Raw genomic sequence first — 26,112 nt, forward strand, 5'->3', positions numbered from 1 at the left:
GAGATTTATGGCCCTGGCTAGAGGCATCTGCCGATAGTCCGGCAGGTTTAACTTCTGTTGAAAAGACTACGAGGCGCTTTTGTGGCAGTAAACTTAGCTGAAGCGCTGTAAAACTTATTTTATGGTTGTCTAGTTTACGAGTTATAATCTTTATCATCTGTATAGTAGCAACCAACATTATTATATTGGGGATTTCGCGTATAGTTATTATAATTTTTTTGCATAATTTTTTTATTGAAACCACTTCAACCATGAACAGAGAAATAGCTATTAACAAATTTAACGCCATAAACTGAGGGTAAAAATATAAACAAAAATATATTTGAAATGTTGTATTTTACTTCTAGTTAATTTTTTCCTAATTTTAAATAAAAGTGCGTCGGAATTAATGGCGTTATATGATATAACGAGCTCGACCATTTCGTTAGAAGTTCGTTGTTTGCTTTCCTTTTAAGCCATTAAGTAAGTACAATTTGTTTTCTGTCAGTTACCCTTTCGGCACAACGGGTAGCTAAGTAGCTATCAACATCAGACCGTGTATTCCATCCACTTCTCAAGCGGAAGCGAGTACTCGCTCGAAAACAGCCACTATAAGAGCATCTTCAATTACACACATAAGACTTACTAATTTTGAAGACCAAGTTACAATGGCTATGGCTAAGCTAAATCAAAAGTTCGTCCGCACTCGATAAGCAATAGGAACATAGAGCCAGGCTTGAAGTTCTCAGTGGGCAGCAAGCGACACGGAACTACGACACGACGCGACAAATGAATAAACATTATTGCGAGAAGTTTCTAATAAACGAAGCAGAAAATTTATCACTAGAACTTTTTGTTCATTGAAATTTTTAAATTTGTGTCATTTTTAATTACCGACACAATATATTTATATGTGTTACTTTATAATTATAATATGAATAAGACAGTTGAGTAGGTGCATCTCATAATACTACAATTATAAAAACGAAAATAATTATCTCGAGTAACCCGACCGATTACCACGCATTCCTGCATGGGGTCATAAAGGACCAACAATGTTATATGACATTACAAGTTTTTTTTTAAATTTACAGATACATTATTGCCAGTTTCCTTTAAAATTTTAATGTCTGTCAGTAGTCTCAGTAGGTATGTCTACTCTAGACCAAGTCACATAGTGGCAGCGTCGCAGCCAAAAAGGTGTTTTCAGTGAGTTATTACAAAAACAAATTTTCACATGAATTGTCATTATCTCTTAAACAAGACCGATTTCAGAAAACTGTATGACATTTTAGTCTCTAAATGCGGTCAAGAATACACTTTCAAAATATGTACTCTTCTTCTGTCTACTTTAAATATTTCGGTTTACTCGAGCCTACGGTGTATACTAATAGTAAAATAACCCGGATTTAACTAGAACTTAATAATAACAGTAGATTTGTGTAGGTTATTTGGAGACCGGCAGTAGATGTGAGGAGTGATTCTCGCACACGCTTAGGTATGGTGTATTAATTGTGACTATTTGTGACACGAATAATATTGGCCTCTTGCATTTATTAAATATCAATTCGTATTGCGTTAGTTGATTAGTCAAGAATAAACAATCAAAAGTCTAAAATGTTCAAAGCATCTATTCAAACTAAAACAGTACAACATCTTCCTCGCGTTGTCCCGGCATTTTGCCACGGCTCATGGGAGCTTGGGGTCCGTTTGGCAACTAATCCCAGGAATTGGCGTAGGTACTAGTTTTTCCAACTTCCAACCCAGAGGGTAAACTAGGCCTCATCGGGATTAGTCCGGTTTCCTCACGATGTTTACGAAAAGCGACTGGTAAATATCTAATGATATTTCGTACATAAGTTCCGAAAAACTCATTGGTACGAGTCGAGGTTTGAACCCGCGACTTCCGGGTTGAAAGTCGCACGCCCTTACCGCTAGGCCACCAGCGCTTCGCGAATATACTAAAACAATACAAGCTTTTCATTTACATCACTGAGGATTGGTATTGAGACTACTTGTCCACCGTAATTGGTTTTGGTTTATTCAATGAATTTATGCAGAACATTACCCTATCTTTGGTATGTAGAAGATATACTGTTGTACCTATGTTTTATTCATTCCAAATCAAGCTTAATCCTTTATAGGTAATAATCTATGAATACAATCACAAATCTGCGTCAAGTCTAGCTTAAATATATAGTAGTTTTGAGAGCACTGGGTTTTTATAGGAGTAGAGATTTACGTTGGATTAAGTTTTTACTATGTATTGTATAATATACGATTCTTTTATTCAATTATACTGGAGAAATAACTATATTAAAATATATATTTTTAATTTCAACCTAGCAATAATACCATAAGTAGTTAAAATAAAAAACCTTTTTTTTCTAATAATATCACAATAATCATTTAAATATTAAAGTAACGTAATAGTTATTTGTTATACAAGGGTGCAAAGTTGTATTTTACCCGCGAGTGTTTTAACACACGAGAAGTAAAATACATTTGCACCCGTGTGTAACACAAAACTTTTCCCCTCACTATAGCGAGGAAAGTGCAACATCCATAGGCGTTAGATCATCTTCATCAACTGGAATCACTAATTTTTTTACGATATTATAACAAAAAACTCTGGAAATTCTGTACTTTTACGTGAGAAGTTTTTAAGTAAAATTTTTGTTGACAATGTTGACATTTCTGACCTCGTATGAAATGTCAATGATGCGTTTTGAAATTGCATCGACTTAACTTGACCGTTCAGAATTATATTTAACATAATTATTAAAAAACAAACATTTATTATGGAATTTTAAGGTTTATGACTTAAAATCATTAAATAAAGCTAAATCTGGTATTTTTTATTAGATTCTCAAACCATTTATTTAATGATAATTAATATCGAACGAACCATTATTATGAGCGTTTTACGTTTGGTTATCTGTCAAGCTACTTAAACACGCTCCATCCAAGGTCAAATTACTTTCCCCACTAGTGGATAAAATTCGTTTTTCCCCGCTTGTTTTAAAGGATAAAAGACGGCTTTCTGAGCTAGTGAGGGGAAAAAGTAATTTGATAATTTGGCAATAAATTAATAATCTTGGAACAAAGCAATTTTGTAAAAATTCATCGATAGTCAAAAAGGTAAAGGTACAGTGTGGGAAAAAAATATAGGCCCTGGAGGGAAAGTGCCTTAAAACCGTAAGTTAGCTCATTTTACTTTAAAGGAAACTTTTTTTATTAAAAAATAAACATAACTGCATTCAAAGTTTTTTTATATTCACTTGTCTCTCCCGGGAATCAAACCGACAAAAAATTAAAAAAAAATAATATTCGCTATTTTATTCTACTAATAGTCGATACATTTCATGTTAATGATAGCATTTCTCCAAGAAACAGTACATTGTAGGTCTTACACTCGTCTGTCGTACAATAGTTATTTGTGCAACAAGAGAGGATAGATGGTTTTTCTTGCGAGTGTTGATTCGAAGGCCGTGAAAATATCTGACACGATCTTATTTGTAGAGCCATAAGAGCGTATTATCACATATTTTTGCGGCCTTCGAAGAGTAACATTTATTATTGCACGTGACTGTACCCACTCAAGAATTTTTGTAAGCCCGCTCCAGACTACGCGGCGCGAAGCCGCGAACGCGAGTGTGGAATCGATTTCGCTGATTAGCGAACTAGACTTCACACTCGCGTTCGCGGCTTCGCGCCGTGATTCGCGTATGAGTGTAGATAGCCCTCCTATAGACAAACGATGAATTGAAAAAAAGATGAAAAATCTTAAAATGCAGTATTGTCTCTTTTTAAAAATAAAAGAATATCCTTCAAGTAAAATTACCCCATATAGAACAAACATCGGCTCTGTAACTTGTTAATTAAAATTAAAAGTAATTCTCCATTTGACTTTAATTCTCCATTTAAAAAAAGTAATCCTCCATTTTACGTTTATTTAAAATGGACCCATAAACGGGCAATCGTCTTCACTTGGCTAACGTTGTGATTATTGCCGGGCAGTATGTATATACGTTTTTAAAATTTAAGTTTATTCCTGACCTGACTAATCTGTCGCACATGATCTAATTTCTAGGCTAGTCTGAGACAATTGTGAACGATTGTTCTGGATTGCCCGACCAGTGTCGGATAAACACGGGCACTAAGCGCCACTTGTAACACCCCACTAACCCGGGGTTAACCCATTAAACCGTTAACCCAATGTCAAATTGTACTGGTAACCATGGTAACTCGGGGTTTAGCCGTTTAACCCTGGGTTAGTGGGATGGGGCAAGTGGCGATACTTAAGAGGTTTTGTTTTTGTTATAAAAGTTGATTAAATAAAGTTAAATAAATGTAGTAGTAGTTGATTGTAGTAATTTAAAGTACGATAATTTACCTTTCAGAAAAAGCTATTACAGTTAACCTACAAATACTATTTTTTGATTTATTTCAAAACTCTCTTAGGTGTTCGTAATTACCCCGCCTTACCCTACTTGGTAGTTTAAATTGCGGCAGTGTCCAAGGTTTCTGAGTTGTATATATAAAAATAATAAATTCATTCATTATTTTTGACAATGTATTACTTATTGGTCATATATCTGACAACCATATAAGAAACCAAATGAAACAAAAATAAAAGGGGCAGACGAATCCGACACTAAAATTGAACTTGCATTGAACCTGCTATTATCTTTCTATTTCTATACTTACCTAAGCTTAGTAGAGATGCTGGAGGCAAAAGTTTTACTATTACGAAGTCCATTTCCAGTGCTTTTTAATACATAGTTTAAGTGAGCACGCGGCAATATCGTTGGTATCTATGTAATGTAGCATATAAAAGTCTCCGGGAAAAGGAAATACGACTGCAAAAGTTTAATTAAAATTGTTCTCATAGTTTAGAAGATCGCCGTACCTATTTACTCTATTATAGACACACAGCTTGCATTTAAAACAATATGATAGAAGGTAAGTAACTCAACTTACTTAGGTCAGTCACTATCATAATGGAGATGCCTAATTATTTCAGGTAATTTAATGATGGGTATTAAACCAAGCATCTAGTGGCAAGCATGTAGTCACGCTCACGCTAAAACAAAAGTAAACTTTACCTACACTGTGGCTAAGATAAGTGCATTCCCGTTGCCAGGGAGGTTTTGGAATTATACCTACTGAGCAACTTTTACTATGGGACCAACCTCGAAATCGCGAAAAAATATTTGGCTGTTTCATACATTTTGGCTGGTCCATTTTTTATGGGAGGGTAAATTTATTTTTTCACGATTTCGTGGTTGGTCTCATAGTAAAAGTTGCTCAGTATAATCCCAAATACTCCCTGGCAACGGGAATGCACTTATTTTTAGCCACCCTGTATTAATATAATGCAACACCAAGTACCCAGTCCCAAAAATGTTACTTCAAGCTGTTACATTAAATTTGGGTTTATAATGGATTGAGTGTATTTTATAATGAAATAAAGATATCTTATCTTATCTTATACTCAAAGGAGTTTCTCGAGCGAATCAGAATGCTTCATGTTATTAAAATTGTTAATGCGGTGGGTAAAAGATCGCAGCCACGCAAACTGAATTAAACTAATGAGCGAAGCGAAGCCATTCAGCGGGCCGGACGCGCATTGCCTCTCGATATCGAAACATTAAATACCTATATATAATAGACTTAGGTCTTATATACTGATATCTGGATTACTAGGCCTAGGTCATCGCGATTCTGAATTACGCTGCATAGAATTATTTCTGGAGTGCAACAGCGAGCAAGCGCTTCTGATATTATAATTAAATTAGTGAGGTGACCAACCATGTCACAAGATCATACTAAGTACTTATATGTTTATAGCTAGTTATGAATAGCTCGTAATTTTTTAGTAGGTTGCGTATCCTTGAACTAAAGAAAAAACCGCCAAAATTTTAGGACCCTACATATTGTAAGTTGATATTATTGTAGGAACATGTATAGGTATAAACAGCTTATTTAAAAGTGGTACATGTAGGTGTCTTAATAAAATCAATTAAAATATCAGTAATGTCAGGAGGTTATTTAATTGTTAAGTGAGATGTCTCATTTGTTATTTTAAAAGATAGAAAATCCCGGACGAATTAACACGCCGCGTACCTATTACTACTCACTAATACGCCATCGCCAGTAGCGACCAAAATTCGGCAGCAAAATACTCATCATTGTTATACTTACTTAAACCTAAGCATTGAAACTATTTCGCAATATGTAGGTATGTGTTCACATTTTGGCACCCACATCAACGGCGTGGCGAGGTCATGACACGAGAACATTGAAATATTCTCGAACTTACTAAAGGGCAGATTTATTACGTTTTTTATGTCTATACATCACAGTCATAGTAAAATACCTCGGTAATATTATGAGAGGCAACTAATCCCTAAGGGCACGCTTACATACCGACATCAGTGTCGACAGTCAGGGGCGTATTTACCCTAGGGCCAAGGGGGCCATGGCCCGGGGCGGCAGGCTGCGGGGGGGGCGGCGCAGGCCACCGCTGCCTTTCAGTTGCTTTCAGTTTTGGGTGCCTCAGTGTGGCGCCCGAATTTTTTTTTTGTGGTGTTACTGGTACTATAGTGGTACTAGACATAATTTAATTTAAACTAAGTAACTAACTACTTGTCTTATTCGTTGTCTACTTCCAGTAGACATTACAATTTTTACAGTGCGTTTGCACCCCTTTGCCTTCTACCTTCTTTACCCACGTCGGATTGTCGTCGAATTCTCATGATGTCGCCCTGTGACGTCGCTTTACTAGGCTCCATTTAATGCTTTTTAGCGCTGCATGCTTGACGGCATAAACGCCGTGAGCGACGTCTAGGTGTCGGCCATTGCGTCAGCAGCCGCTATATCGTGTACGATGTCCGTACCTCTGTGGCGCACAGCGTCCAGACGCTGTTGCCGACGTCAACCGGAAACCGTACACTATATATATTAATAAGCTTAGAAAATGTAAAATAGAAAAATACTTAGTTCGTTGAGTCGTTATCACAGTAAACTCACAATGGTCTTAAGCGCCATATAGAAGCTTTTGGCGATTAAGGGTTCCCCACGTATGTCGACGCGGAATCGCCAAAATCCGATAGCAAAAAGCTTTATGTCTGCGCAATAACAGCGAAAAAGTCGTCATTCGGCTCGGTTCGCATCGGCTGGCGCCTGCTTTTTTTTCGCTCCTATTGCGCGGACATAAAGCTTTTTCCTATCGGCTTTTGCTCAAGTCCTTTATGCCAATTTACGCATTTTGAAAAATTTCCTAAAACTGGATCGACAAAAAAAATCTATTTAATCATAGAATCTGGTCACAAAATTTCACGAGAATCGGTTAAGATTTGCGACCTGTAGAGGAAAACACATGGACATACAAAAGCAAAATGCCCGAGTTAAAATGGAGACCTTCGCTGACGTTTCGGTCATAATAAGAATGGCGGACTAAAAGGTCAGGTTGCGAGCCCTGAAAAGCTTAAAAGTCGCGCCTTCCAGAAGACCCGAAGCATTCCAGCATTTCCAGCAAGTCGCGCCTTCGCTTTTATTTGAGCGAACGCCAAAGGTCGAGTAGCAGGAGAGCCGAGATCACATTAGTTCCAAGCTCCAAGGCAATTCCAAACTCTCCCCTCCTCCAGCTCGGTTTTCGGCCTTGCATAGCTCGGCCTTTGGTGTCACGTGTCACTTGGTCATTGTTCCAATCCCAACATTGATTTTTTCCCACATTGACCTTTGGTTTTGCACGGAAGAGCGCCGCAATTGGACGATCGGGGCGGGACTTTAGCACTATGCAGAGCTCGTCTACTTGGACATAGGTTTTTGTCCCAGCTCAGCTCCACTGAAGCTCGCCCTTTAAGTCTCTTGGGCCCGCAGAAAACTTTAATCATATTCGTAGCCTTCAGCCTCCCTTAGACATGACCAGTGCTTTAAGCGCTTTCTTCTGCAATTCGGCCTTCAGCCTCAAAGGGCAGCACACCGCAATCGGACGCTTCAGGCCGGCACCCTTATGCAGAGCTCGGCTGTCGGCCTCGCTCACAATTGGCTATAGGTTCGATTCCAAGCTCTGCAGAAAGGCACTAAGAAAAAATTATGATTTGTGTTTACTTCATGGGTGCTTCATGGGTCATGGGGGGCGGCAGGGACCCAATAGCCCGGGGCGCCAAATTTTTAAATACGCCTCTGTCGACAGTCCCGAGTAACAGAACAAGACTTTTTGGTTTAAATACTACATGCCCAGTTATTTTTAAATGGGGTTATTCATTTTTTTTTTCGTATGGCTTTTTGTGTTACTCTACTTCAGAGATTTACAGTTTGTAGATATTGTACCGCTTCCTTGGTTAAGGTGGTGAAATCCTCCACCTGCCCATAAACGCGCTATTAAGCCTCAATTAGCTATCGCTTGTTATTAACTAAAATTTTGACTAGTAAATATATAATTTGTAAAAAAGGAATTCAAGCTTCTATATGAAAAATGGTTTAGTATTACGTCTTGGCCACGACATTGCGCGACTGGATTCGGCTAATCGCTTCGATCAATCTGACGAGAATCGTGACGATCAGTCGTTTCGAAAATGCCAGTCAACATACGGAGGAATTGGTCGTTACTATCGATGCGCGATCGAGGGATGCAGCGCTCATACATGGAGCAATCGGTCGTTACGATCGAGGAATGCAATGCGTGCGGCGCCCGAGCAAGAATGAGACAAATATTAAATCGTTGATCGCAAAGAGCCATATATACAATGTCGATTCATCGTTACGATATTTATGATTGCACGGCTTTTTGTTGCGATTTTCGATGTCGTCTTCGATTAAGTAAATCGTTAACGATATTCACATACACTATCAATCCGTCGTTTTGATCGGTCTGTAACGACGGATTGTAAAGATGAATCGTACCATGAGTGAACCCCCTTAACTTAAAACTAACGTAACTTTGCTTGTACCTACCTACAGTCCTACAAAAAAAGCATTAGCCGCTCCGTAAAAACAAACATACTTTTTTGATTTCGTTTACTTTGAAATTGGGTAAGCTGCAGCTGTAATTTCACGAAGCCTATCGAGAGAAATACACTAAAAATATTATTTGAACGTAACAATAATGTTACGTCACTCATTCACTGTAAATAACCGACAAACACACACAGAAACTGCAACAATAGCGGATGAAATGGATTTTTTCGAGTAAGTAATAAAAAATATTCGAATATTTGAAAACTGAGCGGCCGAATATTCGAATATCAAAACAGGTCGAATATTCGACATATTCCAATATTCGAATTGCAAGCCCTAGCGGAAGGTCCGATCGCTGTCTCGCTTTAACCTATGGTTGTCGCTAGGCTAGTGACAACCATAAATTAAAGCGAGACACAGCGATCGGAGCTTTCATTCCCACCTATGGTTTTCGTCTTAGCCGAAGCCAGTCGCGCAATGTCGTGGCCAGGATGTTAAGGGATTAATCTTTAGAAATGAATTTAGGTAATGTTGATGTTGTTTTGTCAATAACAGAACATTCTACCCTAACGCTGTAAGCATAATATAAAGCATTCACAACTTGTGCATTCACATATACCTACTTGAGAACATCACTCGTGTGCTGCTCTGCAGCGGCGCCACTATAATGAATATCAATGGGTTATATGGTGAAATGATGTACCTAAAGTGGCGCCACTTTCAATGCCCATTATTTCGTTTCCTATCACAGGTACAGCCATAAACATTATAGGTACATGATGTACCTTTTAGGTACATCATTTCACCATATAACCCATTGATAGTCATTATGGTGGCGCCGCTGCTGAGCAGCTCACCACCACTCAAGGTCACTTAGTATGGAAATTCGTGAAATTGGCAAAGTAAATTGTATTCAGTTCTCTTTAGTGAATATTAGTGTTACGATGAGCCGTAAACAATAAGAACGCGGCTATCGTATCCGGGCCATGGTGCATATATACGTTTGTCTTGTCTAGTCATAATTAACTCCTGTTGTTATCTGAATTATGAATAGTATTCTAATTTGAAAATAGAAATTGAGAGCAAACACATACCTATAATTTTCATTGTCATGTTACGGCAAAATGGTCAACGGCAAATAAAACTATAGCGTTTATTATCTTACCACCGAAATACTCGTAATATATCTTATCTCAATTATAGTGGCAATAAATCGGTTATATAGGTCTCGTTTATTTAATTACGATACTATATATATTGTCTATTTTGTCCTACTTAACTAGGCAGATAGTTGTAATTAATTCATTTCCCAGACAAAACAGCATAACAACCTAATATGATAAATAATAGTACCCGCTGTTATCATAGCTTGGTATGTTTTGTTGACCTATGATCAGGTCAACAATCAAATAACCAATGATTCCCAACTCAATGTTTACAGTACAAGTAGAAAAGTTCGGCCAAGTAACATTTTTATTACTTTAAATTTTACTGTGGTTCTTAGCATAAAATGCTTTCAGATTTCAAATTATTATTTTCTAAGTCTTTATTCCCAAGAAACGGTTATAGATTTCAGATATTGGGTGATAGAAGTACCTACACCTACCTTAGTCCTACCTACCTAATCTACCTATAGCTTATGCCTGTACCTACCTGTCTTTTCTTTCTTTCTTTTTTTCTTTCTTTCTTACATAATAATACCTAATATAGGATAAGTATTTCGCAGATTAGTTTGGTAGAAAACACGAAGGTCGTGAGTTCAAACCTCCCCGGCGCTCAATAGTATCAATGATTCTGGTTAAGAAATAAAAAATACAGAAAGAGGGTCACTGATTTTGTACAATCAGCTGCAGAGAAAAGGTACCACCCCTGCATACAAATTTCGTCTCTGCAGCTGACCGTACAGTATTTTGGACACTGCCATATTAAGGGTCTAAATTAGCTTGAATTTTAGGTAAAAGACTTTTACAAATTGTTTTTTGTAAATTTTGGTTTTGTATTGCTTGTAAAAATTGACATGTAAAAGTGCCCCTGTGGCCTATTTGCTGAATAAATGTTTGAAGTTTGATGTTTGAAAAATTAAAATCCGTAGGTAATCGTATCACCACCACCGGGCATATATTAAATAAAAAAATATTCTATAAAACGGTTCGATTCTTTACGATTTCATTAATAAATATAGTTTCTTACTACCTACTAAAATTTAAAATCAGTATATTCTATCATCTGAAAAACATTCCGTATTCAATGCGTGTAAGTTTTTGCTTGTTTAGGAAAGTTTACCTGCTTGATGGAAATTTCTTCGTCACCGTACGTTTCTGCGACTTCGAACCGTAACGAGTGATTCATTGGGCCGAGAAGCTTTTCGTTCACTTCATCAACTGCCATTGAAATTGCACCTGTTAAAAAAGAAACATTAATTTAAAAAAAAAGGATCTGGCACACAAAATCGTTTTTTTTTAAACCATCGTACCCGCTTTTTTTTAAATAGGAGTTTTAATGGAACCATTTTGTGGCTGTCAGGGAAGACATTTGTTGGTTAGTCATAATTTTGTATTGTAGGTATTTGTATTGTTTGGTGTCATGTTTGTCGTAGGTGGTTTGTCGTGGGAAAATACAATTCACAAGTGTTTTTGTTTTTGAATTAAAAAAAAAACACTTGTAAATTTTATTTTCCCATGTAGAGGTCATCACTTCATCAGCCTTTTCAGATCCACAGCACAGGCTTCGTCATCTTACAGAAAGCTCATCCACCTTAATATTAAAGGACATCACTTCATCAGCCTCTGGAAATACAATACAGCATTCGATTTGTAAACCAATATATTTCTTGCTTCTCCAATTAATCCAATACTTATCCTTTTTTTAACAAAGAACCAGCCGTTACCATCTTCATCAATCTTCAAGTAGGTAGTATGGCTCCATCGATACTGTCGATGATTTCGCCAACGTCAAAGTGGGATCCACGTGGGATCGAATTAATATTTCTTGATTTTCTTCAGCCAGTGTACGGTAAATAAAATTATGGGCCTCTAGGGCTCTAGCCAGACACGGTTAGAGGTAGAAATACCAAATGCTCTTAGAGCAAGACGTTGTTCGGTAGTTATTGTTGTTCTCGTAAAACCGATAGCTGGATTTTACGAGAAGCACGTGGACTACCGGCCGTTGACTCCAAAATGGTGGTTAAACACGCTTTGAGATTAATTCTCCATTCACTGCACACTATCAAATTAGATTACTGTATAATAAAGCTATCGATATTACACTAAACAATATTAATAAGCAAAAAACAAAGGAATTAATCACATCACGAGGCTACTATCAAGATGGCGTTCGAACCGGAAGCTTCGACTCGATCATCTTGACTCTTCAGAATACCCGCCTGTTATTTTTATTAAAAATCAATTCTTACCCACATTTCATTGGTTTTATTTAAAAAGATTGCAAGTGTTGCTAACACATGGAAATCTAATGTGCTCGTAATTTTGTGTACAAATAGGGTCTCTATTGTTTTCCATAAAGTTTAAAGTCATAATGTATTGTTTGTCCGCATTTTCGTTAGTCATATTTTTTGTTTTCAGAAACGCGTAACTTTTCAGGATTGCCGTAAAACAAACCTAACCAAACCTATCCATATGTATATATCAAATTAAATATATATAATAATAATAATAATAATAAGAATAAAATACTTTATTGTGCACTACAAAGAAAAATACATGTTACAAACAATGACAGGACATAAGTGAGTAGGTAACAACAGGCGGACTTATCGCTAAAAAGCGATCTCTTCCAGACAACCTTCAGATAGCGATTCAGTGGCTAGAAATAAGTTAATGGGCAGTGCAAAATAACAAAGGTGTAAAGTTTACAAATCAAATACCTACGTATAAATAACAAACAATGAAAAATAATCTACATAAACTACATATATTATTTAAGCAACAATAATACACTACATAAACCTACACAAAATACATAAATACATAATGAGAATTCAAGCAAGAGAAGAATAACGACCAGGTAGCGTGAACAAAAAGAAAAATATATATGTGTAAGTGAAAGGACCAAGACTAAGAAAGAGATTTTAAATAGTGTTCTTTTAGAAGTATATATATATATATATATACGAAAATCCTGAAAAGTTAACGGTTTCAGAATTATGACTAATAATAATCTGACAATCATTACATTATGACTTTCAATAATTATGTCAAACAAAGGGACCCCGTACAAATAATATAAAATTTTCCAGGTCTAATAACAGTGACAGTGGTAGAGTGAGTGAGTAGGTGATGACTAATAGCAGCACGAAACGTAGGGTTGAGGTAGACGGGCAGATTATACAATATGTCAACGAGTATATATACTTGGGCCAGTTAGTCTCTTTCAGCGACAGGCAAGACAAGGAAGTTGAGCGCCGTGTTCAAAATGCCTAGAAGAGCAGTATAGCTCTTACCAGAACCAGTAGGTCCATGAAGGAGCTAATGAAGGGGGACCTTCCAATGTCACTAAAGCGTAAACTCGTTGACATGTGTATTCTGCCTTTTTTTTTTTTTTCGTCAGAAAATGCTTTTACGCATACCCGGGCTTGTAGAGGGAGCCCGGGTTATGCAGGACTCGACGGGTGTATGCTTCGCTGGCTTTAGGTGGGAACACGGGTCCACTTGCGTATTCTCCGCGGACCCACCAGCAGCTGACTAGTAATGACTAGAACAATAAAGGGGGGAGAAATCTCACACTTCCCCCCCGGGCTGACCTAGCAGAAACGCGCTTTGCTGAGCTTCCACGCGCTTCCCGCTCGAGGGGATCAGCTTGGAGCGACGGAAACCCTCCATCTCCGCCGCCCGCTACACTTATTTAGGGTGGGAGATTTCGGTCGTGCGCAGCGCGCCTCCTCCCTACTCTTCGACGGCGAGTGGAGTCTGCTTCCGCCGCAATCTCCCGTTCGCGCTCATTTTTCTCTTTCTGCGCCACCACTTCCTCGCAGAAGGAGAGCGTCGCCTGCCACGCCGTGTCTTGCTTGCCTCACCATGGCAGCAATCACTGCCGGCAACTACAGAATGTGTATTCTGCCTGTCCTAACCTACGGTGTCCAAACATGGTCGCTCACCGAGTCAGAAGTCCAAATTGAGGGATACCGCCGTTTAGCCAAAATATTTTTCGCCAAATTTCACTTCCCAACAAACTTATGGCATCAGTTTCATTTCCCAAATGAAATTTTAGCAAGTTTTTTACTTCGCAACCATTTCATTTCCCAACCCCATACTTGCGAAATGAAAATGACGTACTAGGTTGGGTTAGGTTAGGTTGGATTATGAAAACTTGCGAAATGAAATTTTGCTAAATGATAATTTGCGTAAAATAGTTTGGGAAGTAATACTTTGGGAAACGATTTTTGGTAAACCCCAAATTAGTAAACCCCAAATTGAAGGTTTGCCAGCGAGCAATGGAGCGCAGTATTCTAGGTGTCACAAGGATGGATCGCATCCGAAACACTACACTGCGCTCCAGAACAGGCATTGCTGACGTAGGGGAAAATACCGCTAGGCTGAAGTGGGACTGGGCAGGTCACGTATGCCGCATGCATCCAGATAGGTAGGCTAGTATAGCCACCAAGTGGACGTCGCAAAATAAGCGCGGACGTGGCAGGCCCAGGTGGAGATGGCGGTACGACTTAGACACCTTCACTAATAACTGGCCGGAAACAGCGGGAGTCATGGAAATCAAGGGGAGCCTTTGCCCAGCAGTGGGACACTACAGGCTATTAAAAAAAAAAGTGAAGGGTACTATTTTTTTATAGCGGCCACCATAAAATACTAATTTCAATTAACTATCCAAAAAAAAATTAACGCAATGGAAATCATGGGAGCAGCTTGTTAGATTCATGTGTCATCAGCTGCCAAACAGTGTCAGGTATTAATTGCGTTAAGTCATATCGATTTAGCCGTGATATAAACAGCTACAAGTTTAATTCAGCAACGCTTACGCAATTACGATGGAAGTTAGAGTAACTAGTTGGTAATGGTTTTGTTTTAATCCCGCTAAGAAAGTTTTAACCGGAGCGAAGTGTTGCCTCAACACCTACGACAAACTTTCGAGGCGTGGAATCTTGACGTTAATGGAAAATATCGACAAAACAAGACTAGTTTAGTTGCACCAGTAAAATTTCTAAGCCGATTTTCAATGAAACATGCCCCTCGTTAATGGCAAAGATAGACGGAGTACTTTTGCATATATAATATTTTATATTTATATTATATAGTAGGGATTTATTAAAATTTTACACGTTACTTCACTTGGCGCTCCTGACGATAAATGGGTTGCATTAATACCTAAGTAATTTTAAAATCTTTTAAATTGCGATAAAACTCACTGTTACTTACGTTCGTACGAATCAGAGATACAATTTGTATGAAATTTTCAGTTACATCGTCATTAGGGATGCATGTTGTTTAATTATTATAGTAGAGGAAGGAAAATCCGTGTCAAACTGCAGATTCGCATAGCTGTATGTATAACCATAACAACCTGTAATAAAGCTAAAAATAACCTGACATTGAAATAAATCATACAAGTCATTATAAATATTACTTAGGTTTGTTAAAAACTTACTTATTACAAAGTGGCTGCGGAATACAAAACAATACTTAGGTACCTACAAGTTAATATAATAGAATAGATTAGAATAGAATAGAAATAATTTATTCGTTAGCACACAAAAAAAGAAAACTATACAAAACAGAGAAATATAAAAAAGAAAAAGTGCCACGAAATAATATAATAATAGTGCTTTAAAGGCAGACAGATAAACGTTTTTAACAATAAAAAAACTTTAACAACACTGTAAATCTGTATTTAAGACTGAGTTTTAAATAACCTAATTTTTTTTGTAGCTAGTCAATATTATTTAATATGCCGTTGCGTATCATGCTACAAGAGCCAATCAATGTTTGACAATCAATTACTTGCACAAATTTATTTAATCAACACACATATATTGTGGACTAAATAAAAGTTATAAATAATAATACCTACTTCTGATTAGTGATTCTTGTATTTAGTACTTGGTGAAATGCATAGTTGAAATGTGTGAAAAAGAAAAGATTTACCTGAAATGACTCGTCCGAGTCTCCAATAAGTGTTGTCACCCTCCTGCCTCTCCGAGCCCGTGATGTAGCCGAGCGTGAAGATGTCGGCCGAAGTTGGGCAGCTCATCAGGAAATACCAGCACCAGCTCCACTGCGAACAGAAGAAAGCAAATAAAAGTTAACTAACAAATAATAATGACCGTCACAGCACAGTGGACAACAAAACATGGTCTTTAGAAAATAAATAGAAAAGAATCTGCTATTAAGTCCGCAAAGTAATGTGGTAGAGTTTAAGAGTTACACCAAGATAACTCTGCAACGATTTAAACAGCAAGTGTTATTTATCCGTCTAAAGTTCACAGAAGTTTGACGTTTAAAATAATATAATTACTGTTACTAAGGCCCTCTTGCACCATCCCGCTAACCCGGTGTTAACTGTGGTTAACCCAGTATCAAATTGTACTGGTAACCATGGTAACTCCAGGTTTAACCGATTAACCCCGGGTTAGTGGAATGGTACAAGTGGGTTTTTCCGACACGCACTTTTTACTAACCTTTTTTAAACTTTTTTTTAGTTATATTAATATGTGTACAAAACGCGAGTTTAAAGTATTATGTTTAAAATAATACTTGCATAGTCGGAATATAAATAGAATGGTCGTCATTCATGGTACTGTGTTTTTAAAACCTCTAATTCTTAATATCAAAAATTAAGGAAAATAATCCTTTTGCAAATAAGCCACCGAAACGTCCGAAATCCCAAAAAGGAAGGGTTGCGATGAGTTAGAATTACTTACACATCCCAGCCACCCGTTTGTCAGTCCGCAGTTCCGCACGTGCGACCAACATTTTTCCGATATTGCCTGTTCATAAAGTGCCTTGAAGAGTGGATACATGGGGCTTTTAAACACACGCTCCGGTATTAAGGCTTAGTCACATACAGCGTTTTGCTATTAACGCTTAGATAGCCAGTTTTATGGACACAGCAATGTGCTCGTATTGTTTGCAAGATTTATTCGTAATCGAGGCTTTGTTGAGGAGAGTAAGAAAGTAGCTGAAATTTATTGCCTAGGAGGCAGCGATGAAGGCTACATTTTACAAAAATACCTACAAACGTTCGACCTCCTATGGGCATAATGACAGTTTATTATATTAATAGGTTTTGGCAACTCAAAACCGCCAAGTTCTCAAGGCTTTAAAATACCTAGTCTATTAGTTTAACTTTAAGTTTATAAAGATTATTCAAACTAATAAAAACTAAGTTCAAGAATTGCTGTAATTCGGAGCAATGGTCATGTAAAGTCTGATTACGGTGGCGTCGACATCGGCGTGCCCCAAAGATCCTCGCTCGCAAATCTATGTTTCCTTATTCAGGTTAACGACCTCCCTAAAGCCGTTGATGGAGACGTACATTTTTGCAGATGATGCATGCAACATCAGCACAACAAACACAATGCAGCAGCTGCAAGACTCCCTAAGGTCTGACATCGACAGACTGCTCGGCTGGTTTCGCGTCAATGGCTTAGTATTAAACTTATCTAAAACACAAGTTCTCCTCATTAACCTCGGTAGACGACCTCCTGATCCGCTTAGGGTTGTCATTAATGGCACTACACTTATACCACAAGTACAATATTTCAAATTTCTTGGCATCACACTGGACTCCAGTCTAAGATGGGACGCACATATAGACAACTTATGTAGTAAAACTATCTGGCGCATGTTTCGCTTTGAGTAGGTCAGCTCGCGTACTCCACTCCACTCGGTGTGACTCGGTGATGTATAATGGTTAAAATATGGGCAATGGCTGCTGAATAGCAACGCGCCTTTATTGTTCAAAAGCGACCTACGTACGTATTATCTCGTTTGTTGCACCTCGCATACGACCTATTCAAAGTGAACAAAATTCTTACACTTCCTTCTCAGTACATTTATGACGTAGCAAAACACGTTAATGAAAACTTAACTACATTCCCGTGCAAACAGATCACTCGCATAAGATAGGGCTCAAAAAATCAACACCGCACTCATCCTATTTGACTGACAAAGTCATTTAAAATCATGTCACCTGTCATCAATGGCCTTAAAGTCTATTGCAGACTTATGTGCAGACTATAGAAACAGTGTCAGGTAGGGCGACACTATGTAGGATCTAGAATATAGGGACAGTAACAAAGAATATAATACTCACTAGGGACAGTAAGCTCCCAGCGGAGATAAAGAACGCGGGTAGTACCCAAAACCCAAATATTTTAAACAAAATTAAGAAAATGGCTTTTAGACTACTCTTATACATCAAAGATTTTTTTGACCTACCCAACAATTTATAAATGGAATTTAATAATAACAATGTAATGTATTTAATTGAATAATTTAATCCTAATATTGTAATGTTATATAAGAATTGAATAATGCTTGACATGTAATATTTTAAATATTATGAATAAATGTCTATGTCTATGTCTAGCATTTTTCCTCTTCATATCAAGGAAATGAAGAAATAGCCTCGAATACCATCATGACTTGAACTATTTCGCATTGTCGGATATAAACTTTATCCGTTTAATAACCTTTCCTCGTCTTCAGATACGACATTTAAATTTTACGCGTCATTCGACGGTGTCGATAGTCACCAGGGACAAATACAAACATTTTGGTTGATAAACTTCCTAAGACTATTACGATTAGCCTTGAAAAAACCGGGAAAATTTCAAAACCGCTCGTTTTTTGCAAGTTTCTTTCGAAAAAAACAATGTATTTTTCAATATACTTAATTAGGAATTTAAACAGGTAGGTTAAGGTTGCATTTCTAATGTGATTGTTTATGGCACTGATACTGTCATCACTCATCAGTGGCCTTGTGTGTAACGTATTTAATTTTTCTGAATAGAACTGGAAAAAAACAAAAAAAAGGAAACTGTAAAATTCCCGAAAAAAGCATTTGATTTTTTCCGGAATTTTCATCCCTAAATACGATCCTTATCATTTTTTACAAATTTTGAGCTTTGAGATTTTTCCCTATACTTGTAGTGTAAGAAGATATTACTTGCCAAATTTCGTAGCTTTGTAGGTCAACCGAAAGAACCCTATGAATTTTGATTCCGTTGAGTGTCAAAATTCCTATACGTTATTTGCGGCATAAACGGCCGTATCTTTTTTACTCCATATTAGAAGTTTGATTTTGTCACAGCTTCAAGGGACTGTAGACCTGAATATATGGTTTAAATTTCAACTTGATACCTCCACGCGTTCTCGAGATAAAGGTTATTGCCAGACAGACGGATGGACGTTCAGACGGACAACAAAGTGATCCTATTAAGGGTTCCGTTTTTTCCTTTTGCGGTACGGAAACCTAAAAAGGAATGATCCCTATTTATAAGCATCGAAACTAATAGTTTACTACTTACTACCTACACATTATTGACCAATGATCACTTTCTAAGACTTACCTACCATCTTTTTCAGTTTAATGCAGCAATGTTAACCAGCCAATCATCAATCGAAATGCGTCGCGATTACTCTTGACAGCCTTACACATTTAAAACGTGACGCACAAAAATGAATATCAAATTGGAATTATATTTCACGTGTCTGAATAAGCCTCCATTTACGCAATGGGACATGTGATATCGAGACCGAAACTTGTTGGGTCGGCGACAGGTTAACAGTGCAGACTTGTACGAGTCACATAAAATTTGCTTGGCATTGTGAAAGTTGATATCTCGGTTTGCACGAATGACGTAATGGGATACTCTCACCCAGATATTTTGGTTGAAACAAAGTTTTATCCTCGTCGTGATTATGAACCGTACAAAATCAGTGTCGCGAGTTTTAAGCAGTTTATATCGGCACTCAAGATAACATGGGAAGCGTACCTATTCAACGTATATATGAAAATGAAATGGCGGCGGTTCATGATTTGTCTAGAAATATCATGATCTGGCGTATTTTACGTTCGGCCGCCGACATATGTATACAGTTGTTAAATTTGACTAAGATTCTTCCCTGAGTGACCAGTGAACTCGCGGAAATGGATTCTTTTGAATTTAATTCATCTATTGTAAGTACCTAAATTTCGTCATAGTCGTTAGGTGTTTTTGAAAATTGATTAATAAATATTGCTCATGTATATGCCAAAGGTATATTACGTATGTATCTATTATATACGAGTTAATCCTATAGATACAAAGTAATTTGACTGCAGATATGTCAATTAAAAATATCTAAAAAGCTGCGTAAAAGAAAATAAACGAATTGTTTATAAACAGGTAAGAAAACATCGTGACTGCGCGCGGAGTGAGAGTGACAATCTGTTTGTAGATGCTCGGTCCACATTAGACGGGAGGGCGCATTTGTACAATGCGGTAAAAATAGCTTAGTGGGAGATATTTATGAATCTATGACCGGGTTAAAACAGCGGGGAACGTAAATATTAGGGTTTTATGTTCATTAAAATGTTGCACTACACTTAGATTTGCAGTTCCATATAAATTGGGAATTTAATCAATTTAGTAGGTATCGTCCACAGCAGAAGATGCTAATGTTACCGGTTTAGACCTATAAATTTGTAACTCGGTTATAAAATCGGACATTAGTGTGCTCAGTTAACCCTGTTACTGACTGTACCTGCTCCATTGCATATCCCTATTTTATTGCCAAGAGTATCATCACCAGGTAATTGCAATTTCTTTGTCAATACAAAAATATCGAATCGGTTTTAAATAGTAGGTAAGTCATTCAAAGTGTATACATGTAACTCTAACTTGTATAAAATGAATTCTTGGAAAATAAACGCATGACACTTAAAATTTGTGCCACTTCAGGGTGTCTAGCCAAGGTGACAATCGTTTGCGCTACGATAACGAAACGCTTTCTGTCTCTCTATCACTTTTCCATATTTGTGCGACAGTGACAGTTGCCTGGCATTTTGGCTATGCACCCAGCAAACACACATTACTTTATATGCATGACAATACTTTTTATATTTAATTGATTTAGTCATAAGCAAAGATAGATATAACTCCGTAATAATAGATGGATACAGTCTAAGGAAAAAACGTGCCTCGAAAATCCACGAAAATTTGATTCTCGATCAGATGGCGCCACTAGTTTTGGCCTACTCTCGTATAGAGGGCGTTGATGGTTTCGTTTGTTATTCATAATTTTAACGCATATCAGTGAGAGAACATGGGTCAAAATCATATAAAAATAGTTAATGCAAATAAAAAAATCATTTATCCATATTTAAATACATTTTAACGTACTTTTATAAATCTTCATTTTTAGTTTCAAAGTATGTCGATGATGGCAGTGAATTTACAGTGGTTACAAAATTTACTATGACAGTACCGCTCTATCTTATTGGTCATAAGTAAGTTACCACACGTACATTACTTTATCCACCTAATATAGATGTCAAGGGTATACATATAACATTAATTAACCGATAACCACGTCGGTATTAAATGTGTTAAACTGAGCTGTGAATAATTACGAGTGTCGCTCCTTAATTAAATCTCGGTTTTCCTATTAGTCAACCAATATTGAAATCCGTCATCAGCGGCGGGCTAATCGGTTTCTTGGTAATAAATATCAGTGATCAACTACAGGCCTACAGGCAGGACTAAAGGTCCGGAAATATATAGGTAATTAGCTGAAATGCTTTGGTGTTGGAAATTATTGGTTAATTGCTATTTATAAGTAGGTATGTCAGGTACGCGTTGCCATTTGTTTACAGGGTCCGTAAGGTTTAATACTTCAAACCATCCACGGCATAAGTAACCATGGGTGACGATAGTCGATTTGGCTCTACTTATTACTTGAAAACTCGGATACACAGATTTTTAAAGGGCACAAATGTTGCGTCGTTGCAAGCATCCATATAGTTAATAAGTACATAGTCATAAGGCCGTATTTGAAGAAGTCGAATTCGGCGAGCCAAATTGGCGTTTGAGTCCGCACGGCCTGATTTGACCGGGCAATTTAATCAGTTTGGCGAAAAATTCTCCTCATCTGGACAGGCCTTAAAGAAATAATCTTGATGTTTTTCGTTTATTTACCTTTAGCTAAGAAGAATTTATATAAAAGGATTATCTACTTTCAATTTGCGCTATTGGATTCAGTTGGGGTTTATTTCAATAAGTACAACAGTATTGTCAACATCCGAGAACTGTTGAGGTACGAGTACGAGTACTGCCAACAATAAAATTTATAGACTAGGTTACTGGTATTCGTAAAGTATGCCATTGAAATTAAGTAGAAGGAATATCCCGTTCGAATGTAAATAAGTAATGGATGTAATTTTCCAATTACCGAATAGGTCGATAAGAGTATTCGCGATAGTGCCGCGGGCTGGCATTGACATAGTTGGCGTGTCGCGGCGTCACAGCGTCAATGGCCTGGCCGCACGCGCGCGCGAACCCTCACTTAGAACAATACTTGAAACATAGATTATGTAAAAAAAAAACTAAAATACAATAACGGGGCGGGGCGTTAAAATAACTCTGTTTCCCACGGGGTGACAAATTTTCGTAGTTGAGCACTTTTTTACAGCCGATGAAAGAAAAAACTACATTAGGTTCGGCTTGCCATAGAATATTTGTAAAAATAATTCAAAATTATCTCGTGTATAATTCAATTCGGAGGACCTGTCTAGCTAAATTTCGTTACTTGCCTCTCTATCACTTTTGTATATTCAAGCGACAGAGAAGCAGATAACGAAATTTCGGGTAGGCCCTCAGCCTCCCATCTTGCAGATCCTCAATCAAATCATTATGCCATTAAAATCAAAATATAATATAAATACGTCCCTACGTTATAAATTGGTATATCATATAGGTCGTAGTACGTCCCTAACTAGATTAGTATATAAACATATGTATTATCTATGCCTTCAAATTTATAAGAGGGTTTTATCCTCACGCTAGGACAATGCGGATGATTGAACTCATAGCTATGAGCCGGGGTTCGAACTCGCAACCTTCACTTTGGAAGCGACACACCTTAAACCTAAGCCACCTGTGCTAAACCTATATATCATGTAAATTCTGTATTATTATGTTGTGATCGCAAAGTAACATCATTCGATTCATTAATATTCCCATCCAGTGTTGTAGGTACCGTGTTGATGGCGCGATCGCCCGCATCCCGCATCACCGAACAATGAGCCTGTGCCCGCGCTACCTTCGCGCTAGATACATGCTAATGTAATGATGGATTAGTCAACCATCCAATCCTGTAATAGACTTAGAAATAACTAGAATTCTACCCCATCACACACAATATTAAAGTCGTGACAGCCATTGGAGTACTAGTTTGTATTTGGAATTCACTGCGCGAGAATACGGTAAAGTAAACAGTTGTACTACCAACAGTTGTACAGTTGTACTATGAGTATTCCACTGGTTGTTACTTATACACGTGGTTTCTAGCGATATTAAAATTTACAAGAGGTTTGTATTTTCCGGGGAGTTACACTAAATCTAGCACAAAAAGGGAAAGTAGTGAGTTCAAAATAGTCCTATGATTATGGTTGTAAAAAAATGCAAAAACAGGGTCAAAGGTTAAGGCATATTATTTTATACAATATTAAATCGAATCGGGACAATAATACCCTATCTGCGCTGTAATAATAACTATACATATGGGAGACCAAGGAGAGTTCAAACATCAAACATTTATTCAGCAAATAGGCCACAGGGACACTTTTACATGTCAATCTTTACAAACAATAAAATTAATCCAAAATTACAAAAAACAATTGCATAAATATAAATGTTAAATTACACAAGAAAAAAACTAATAAAAACTATACAAATAACAGAAGTACTAAAATTATTGTAAAAGTTGACACAAATTTTAATTTTTCGTCATAACTCTGGTGTATTAGAAGCTAGATTTACGAAATATGTACATCTGATAGCAAATTTCATAACCTTTACCGTCCAGAACAGAAATACCCTAGTGTACTTAGAACTATTTAAAAAACATTTGCTTTGTGCATCGATCAAGTCTGTTTCAACTCCCCTAATAATGAGGTAACTCGAAACAGGTACTAAGGTAGGTTAACACACATATATAATTTATGAATTTAAACAATTAATAGCAAACGACTAACTAGTGTCTGATATTGCAGTATTTTTAAGTTTTTATGGGCTTAAAAAGCTAAAAACTAATTATGTTTCAAATTTGGAGCTTGTGGGTCTTCTAGAAGTACCTTAGAATTTTGATGCTCGTGAGTGAGTGTGTCAGTGACAAAACTAAGGAACTTTGAGGTGGAATAATTCTTAAACTCTACATATTGAGAATATATCTAGAATGAGAATTAATCATGTTATGCTCTAGTTATACGTCATTAATAATTCAGGGTTCTAGCTTTAGCTATCACAAAATTACAGAACGTTGAAAATGGCCTGAGTGGCTTCGAGAAAAGGATGGTACGGCCGTGCCTCTTCGTTTTGCTCGACTTGGCGGGGGCACTACCGTGCTCCCAGATTAGGTACTTGCGTATTTTTTACATGGTGCAGATTTAGTTAGTCTAGCGTCCGGCAACGATATTACTTATTTCAGTAAGTAAGGTGATATATATTTATAGCTAGCTAGGATTTATCACAATTAGATTTCGAGATTTTCGCCCTTTCTCCCATTGCCGCCGCTTACAAGAAATGGGGGCGAATTAGTAGGGGCCAACGAGTAGTAAGGTAGTGGATAAAACTATGTGCCAAAATTATTGCAACCTGTGTAACTTCCACAGGTAGCGTTCAAAAAGTATCTACCACAGACTAATTGTTTTACATGTAGCGTAACCTAACATTATATCTTTTTATACCTACAACCTTTAGTTAGAGAATCAGAATCCGCTTACTATTGCTGTCTGTACACTATAACAAATGCAATACTTCACTTCAAACTCGTCGCAACTGAATTGGGTCTTTTAGCTTATCGATAAGCTAGTGATGATGTAAATCGATTTTTACTCGTACCTTGAATAAAGTTACGCACTACAATATTATTTTATATATTTAGTAATAACGTGTACATAGAAAAATATGACGAAATTCTTTTATGTCAAATGAAAGGAAAAACGTTCAGGACGGGGAAAATTAAATAATACATGAAAACTAAAGGAAAAGAGAGGGATGCCGAGATAATCCCCAATCCAAACATAATGGAAAGACAACGGTTCGGTAGGTAGTTTATGCCGGATAACCGATACCAACAAAATTGTCCAATAAAATATCAGGAAGGGATTTTATTAAATTGTGTGGGTAATCCTACTCTAATCGTAAGGCAGAAAATTTAACATATTAAGAGGAAACAGTTAAATTTAAATACAAGTTTATTTGAAGTTCAACAAATTTTGAACATTTGACGTTTTAACGTATTGGAGTTAATTTGAACATTTCTGAAATATACTTTGTTTCCGTTACCAATATTTTGTAGGTAAGTAGTTAAGTATCTATTACTCCTATTATTTCGTAACCCGGAAGTGCTACGAACGCTACGTGTCGTAGCACTAGAGCCATCAGTATAGACTATAGAGGATGTCTCAACATTCAAGCTTCCTCATTTACCTACATCATTTCAGTTACATTCACATTCTTTTAAAATAATAGTTGCAACATATGACTAAAAGTTACACATACGTTTATCCAGTGCCAAGTATTCATGATGTCACTCGAACTTTCACTTCACAACAAATTCCACATACAATCCTTTAAACAAAGTCATTACAAGTCGCGATCTATTTTCCGCACAGTTTCGCCATGCCGTAAAGTTTTCCCGCTAGGCGGCGGGCGCGCGCGTTCATCCGGCGGCGAGTGCAGACTGGCGGAGCGGCGTGACTACAGTCTCTGACATCTCCCTCCTGACTCATTCGATGGTCGCTCACATTTTACTTACTCGCTTTTCAAGAATATAGGCTCTACAACGTTTGGCGTTAAATGTATGGTCGTTTAACATTTTTTTAGTTTCTTTTTACACAAATCTCGTACCTAGTTGTTGTAGGTATACATATTATGAATGTGTGTGTAAGCGCCAGTTGCACCATCCCACTATAACCCGGGGTTAAGCGGTT

At 37.2% G+C, this 26,112-nt stretch overlaps 1 protein-coding gene across 2 annotated transcripts in view; it reads right to left on the reverse strand.

Moving 5' to 3' along the window:
• LOC134742439 (speract receptor-like) overlaps nt 1-26,112 on the reverse strand; it is a 347,982-nt gene that overhangs the window by 45,414 nt on the left and 276,456 nt on the right. Inside the window, exons 1-3 of one of the 2 annotated variants that reach the window (XM_063675588.1) lie at nt 25,682-25,906; nt 16,059-16,188; nt 11,230-11,345 (exon numbers count right to left, since the gene is read on the reverse strand). In XM_063675588.1, the coding sequence (XP_063531658.1) occupies nt 11,230-11,345; nt 16,059-16,188; nt 25,682-25,705 (270 nt within the window). In that variant the 5' untranslated portion in view covers nt 25,706-25,906. Of the gene's footprint in view, nt 1-11,229; nt 11,346-16,058; nt 16,189-25,681; nt 25,907-26,112 lie in introns of those variants that run through there. The other variant, XM_063675589.1, reaches the window with a different exon arrangement.

Source organism: Cydia strobilella, chromosome 6 (genome assembly GCF_947568885.1).
Source record: "Cydia strobilella chromosome 6, ilCydStro3.1, whole genome shotgun sequence".
NCBI lineage: Eukaryota > Metazoa > Arthropoda > Insecta > Lepidoptera > Tortricidae > Cydia > Cydia strobilella.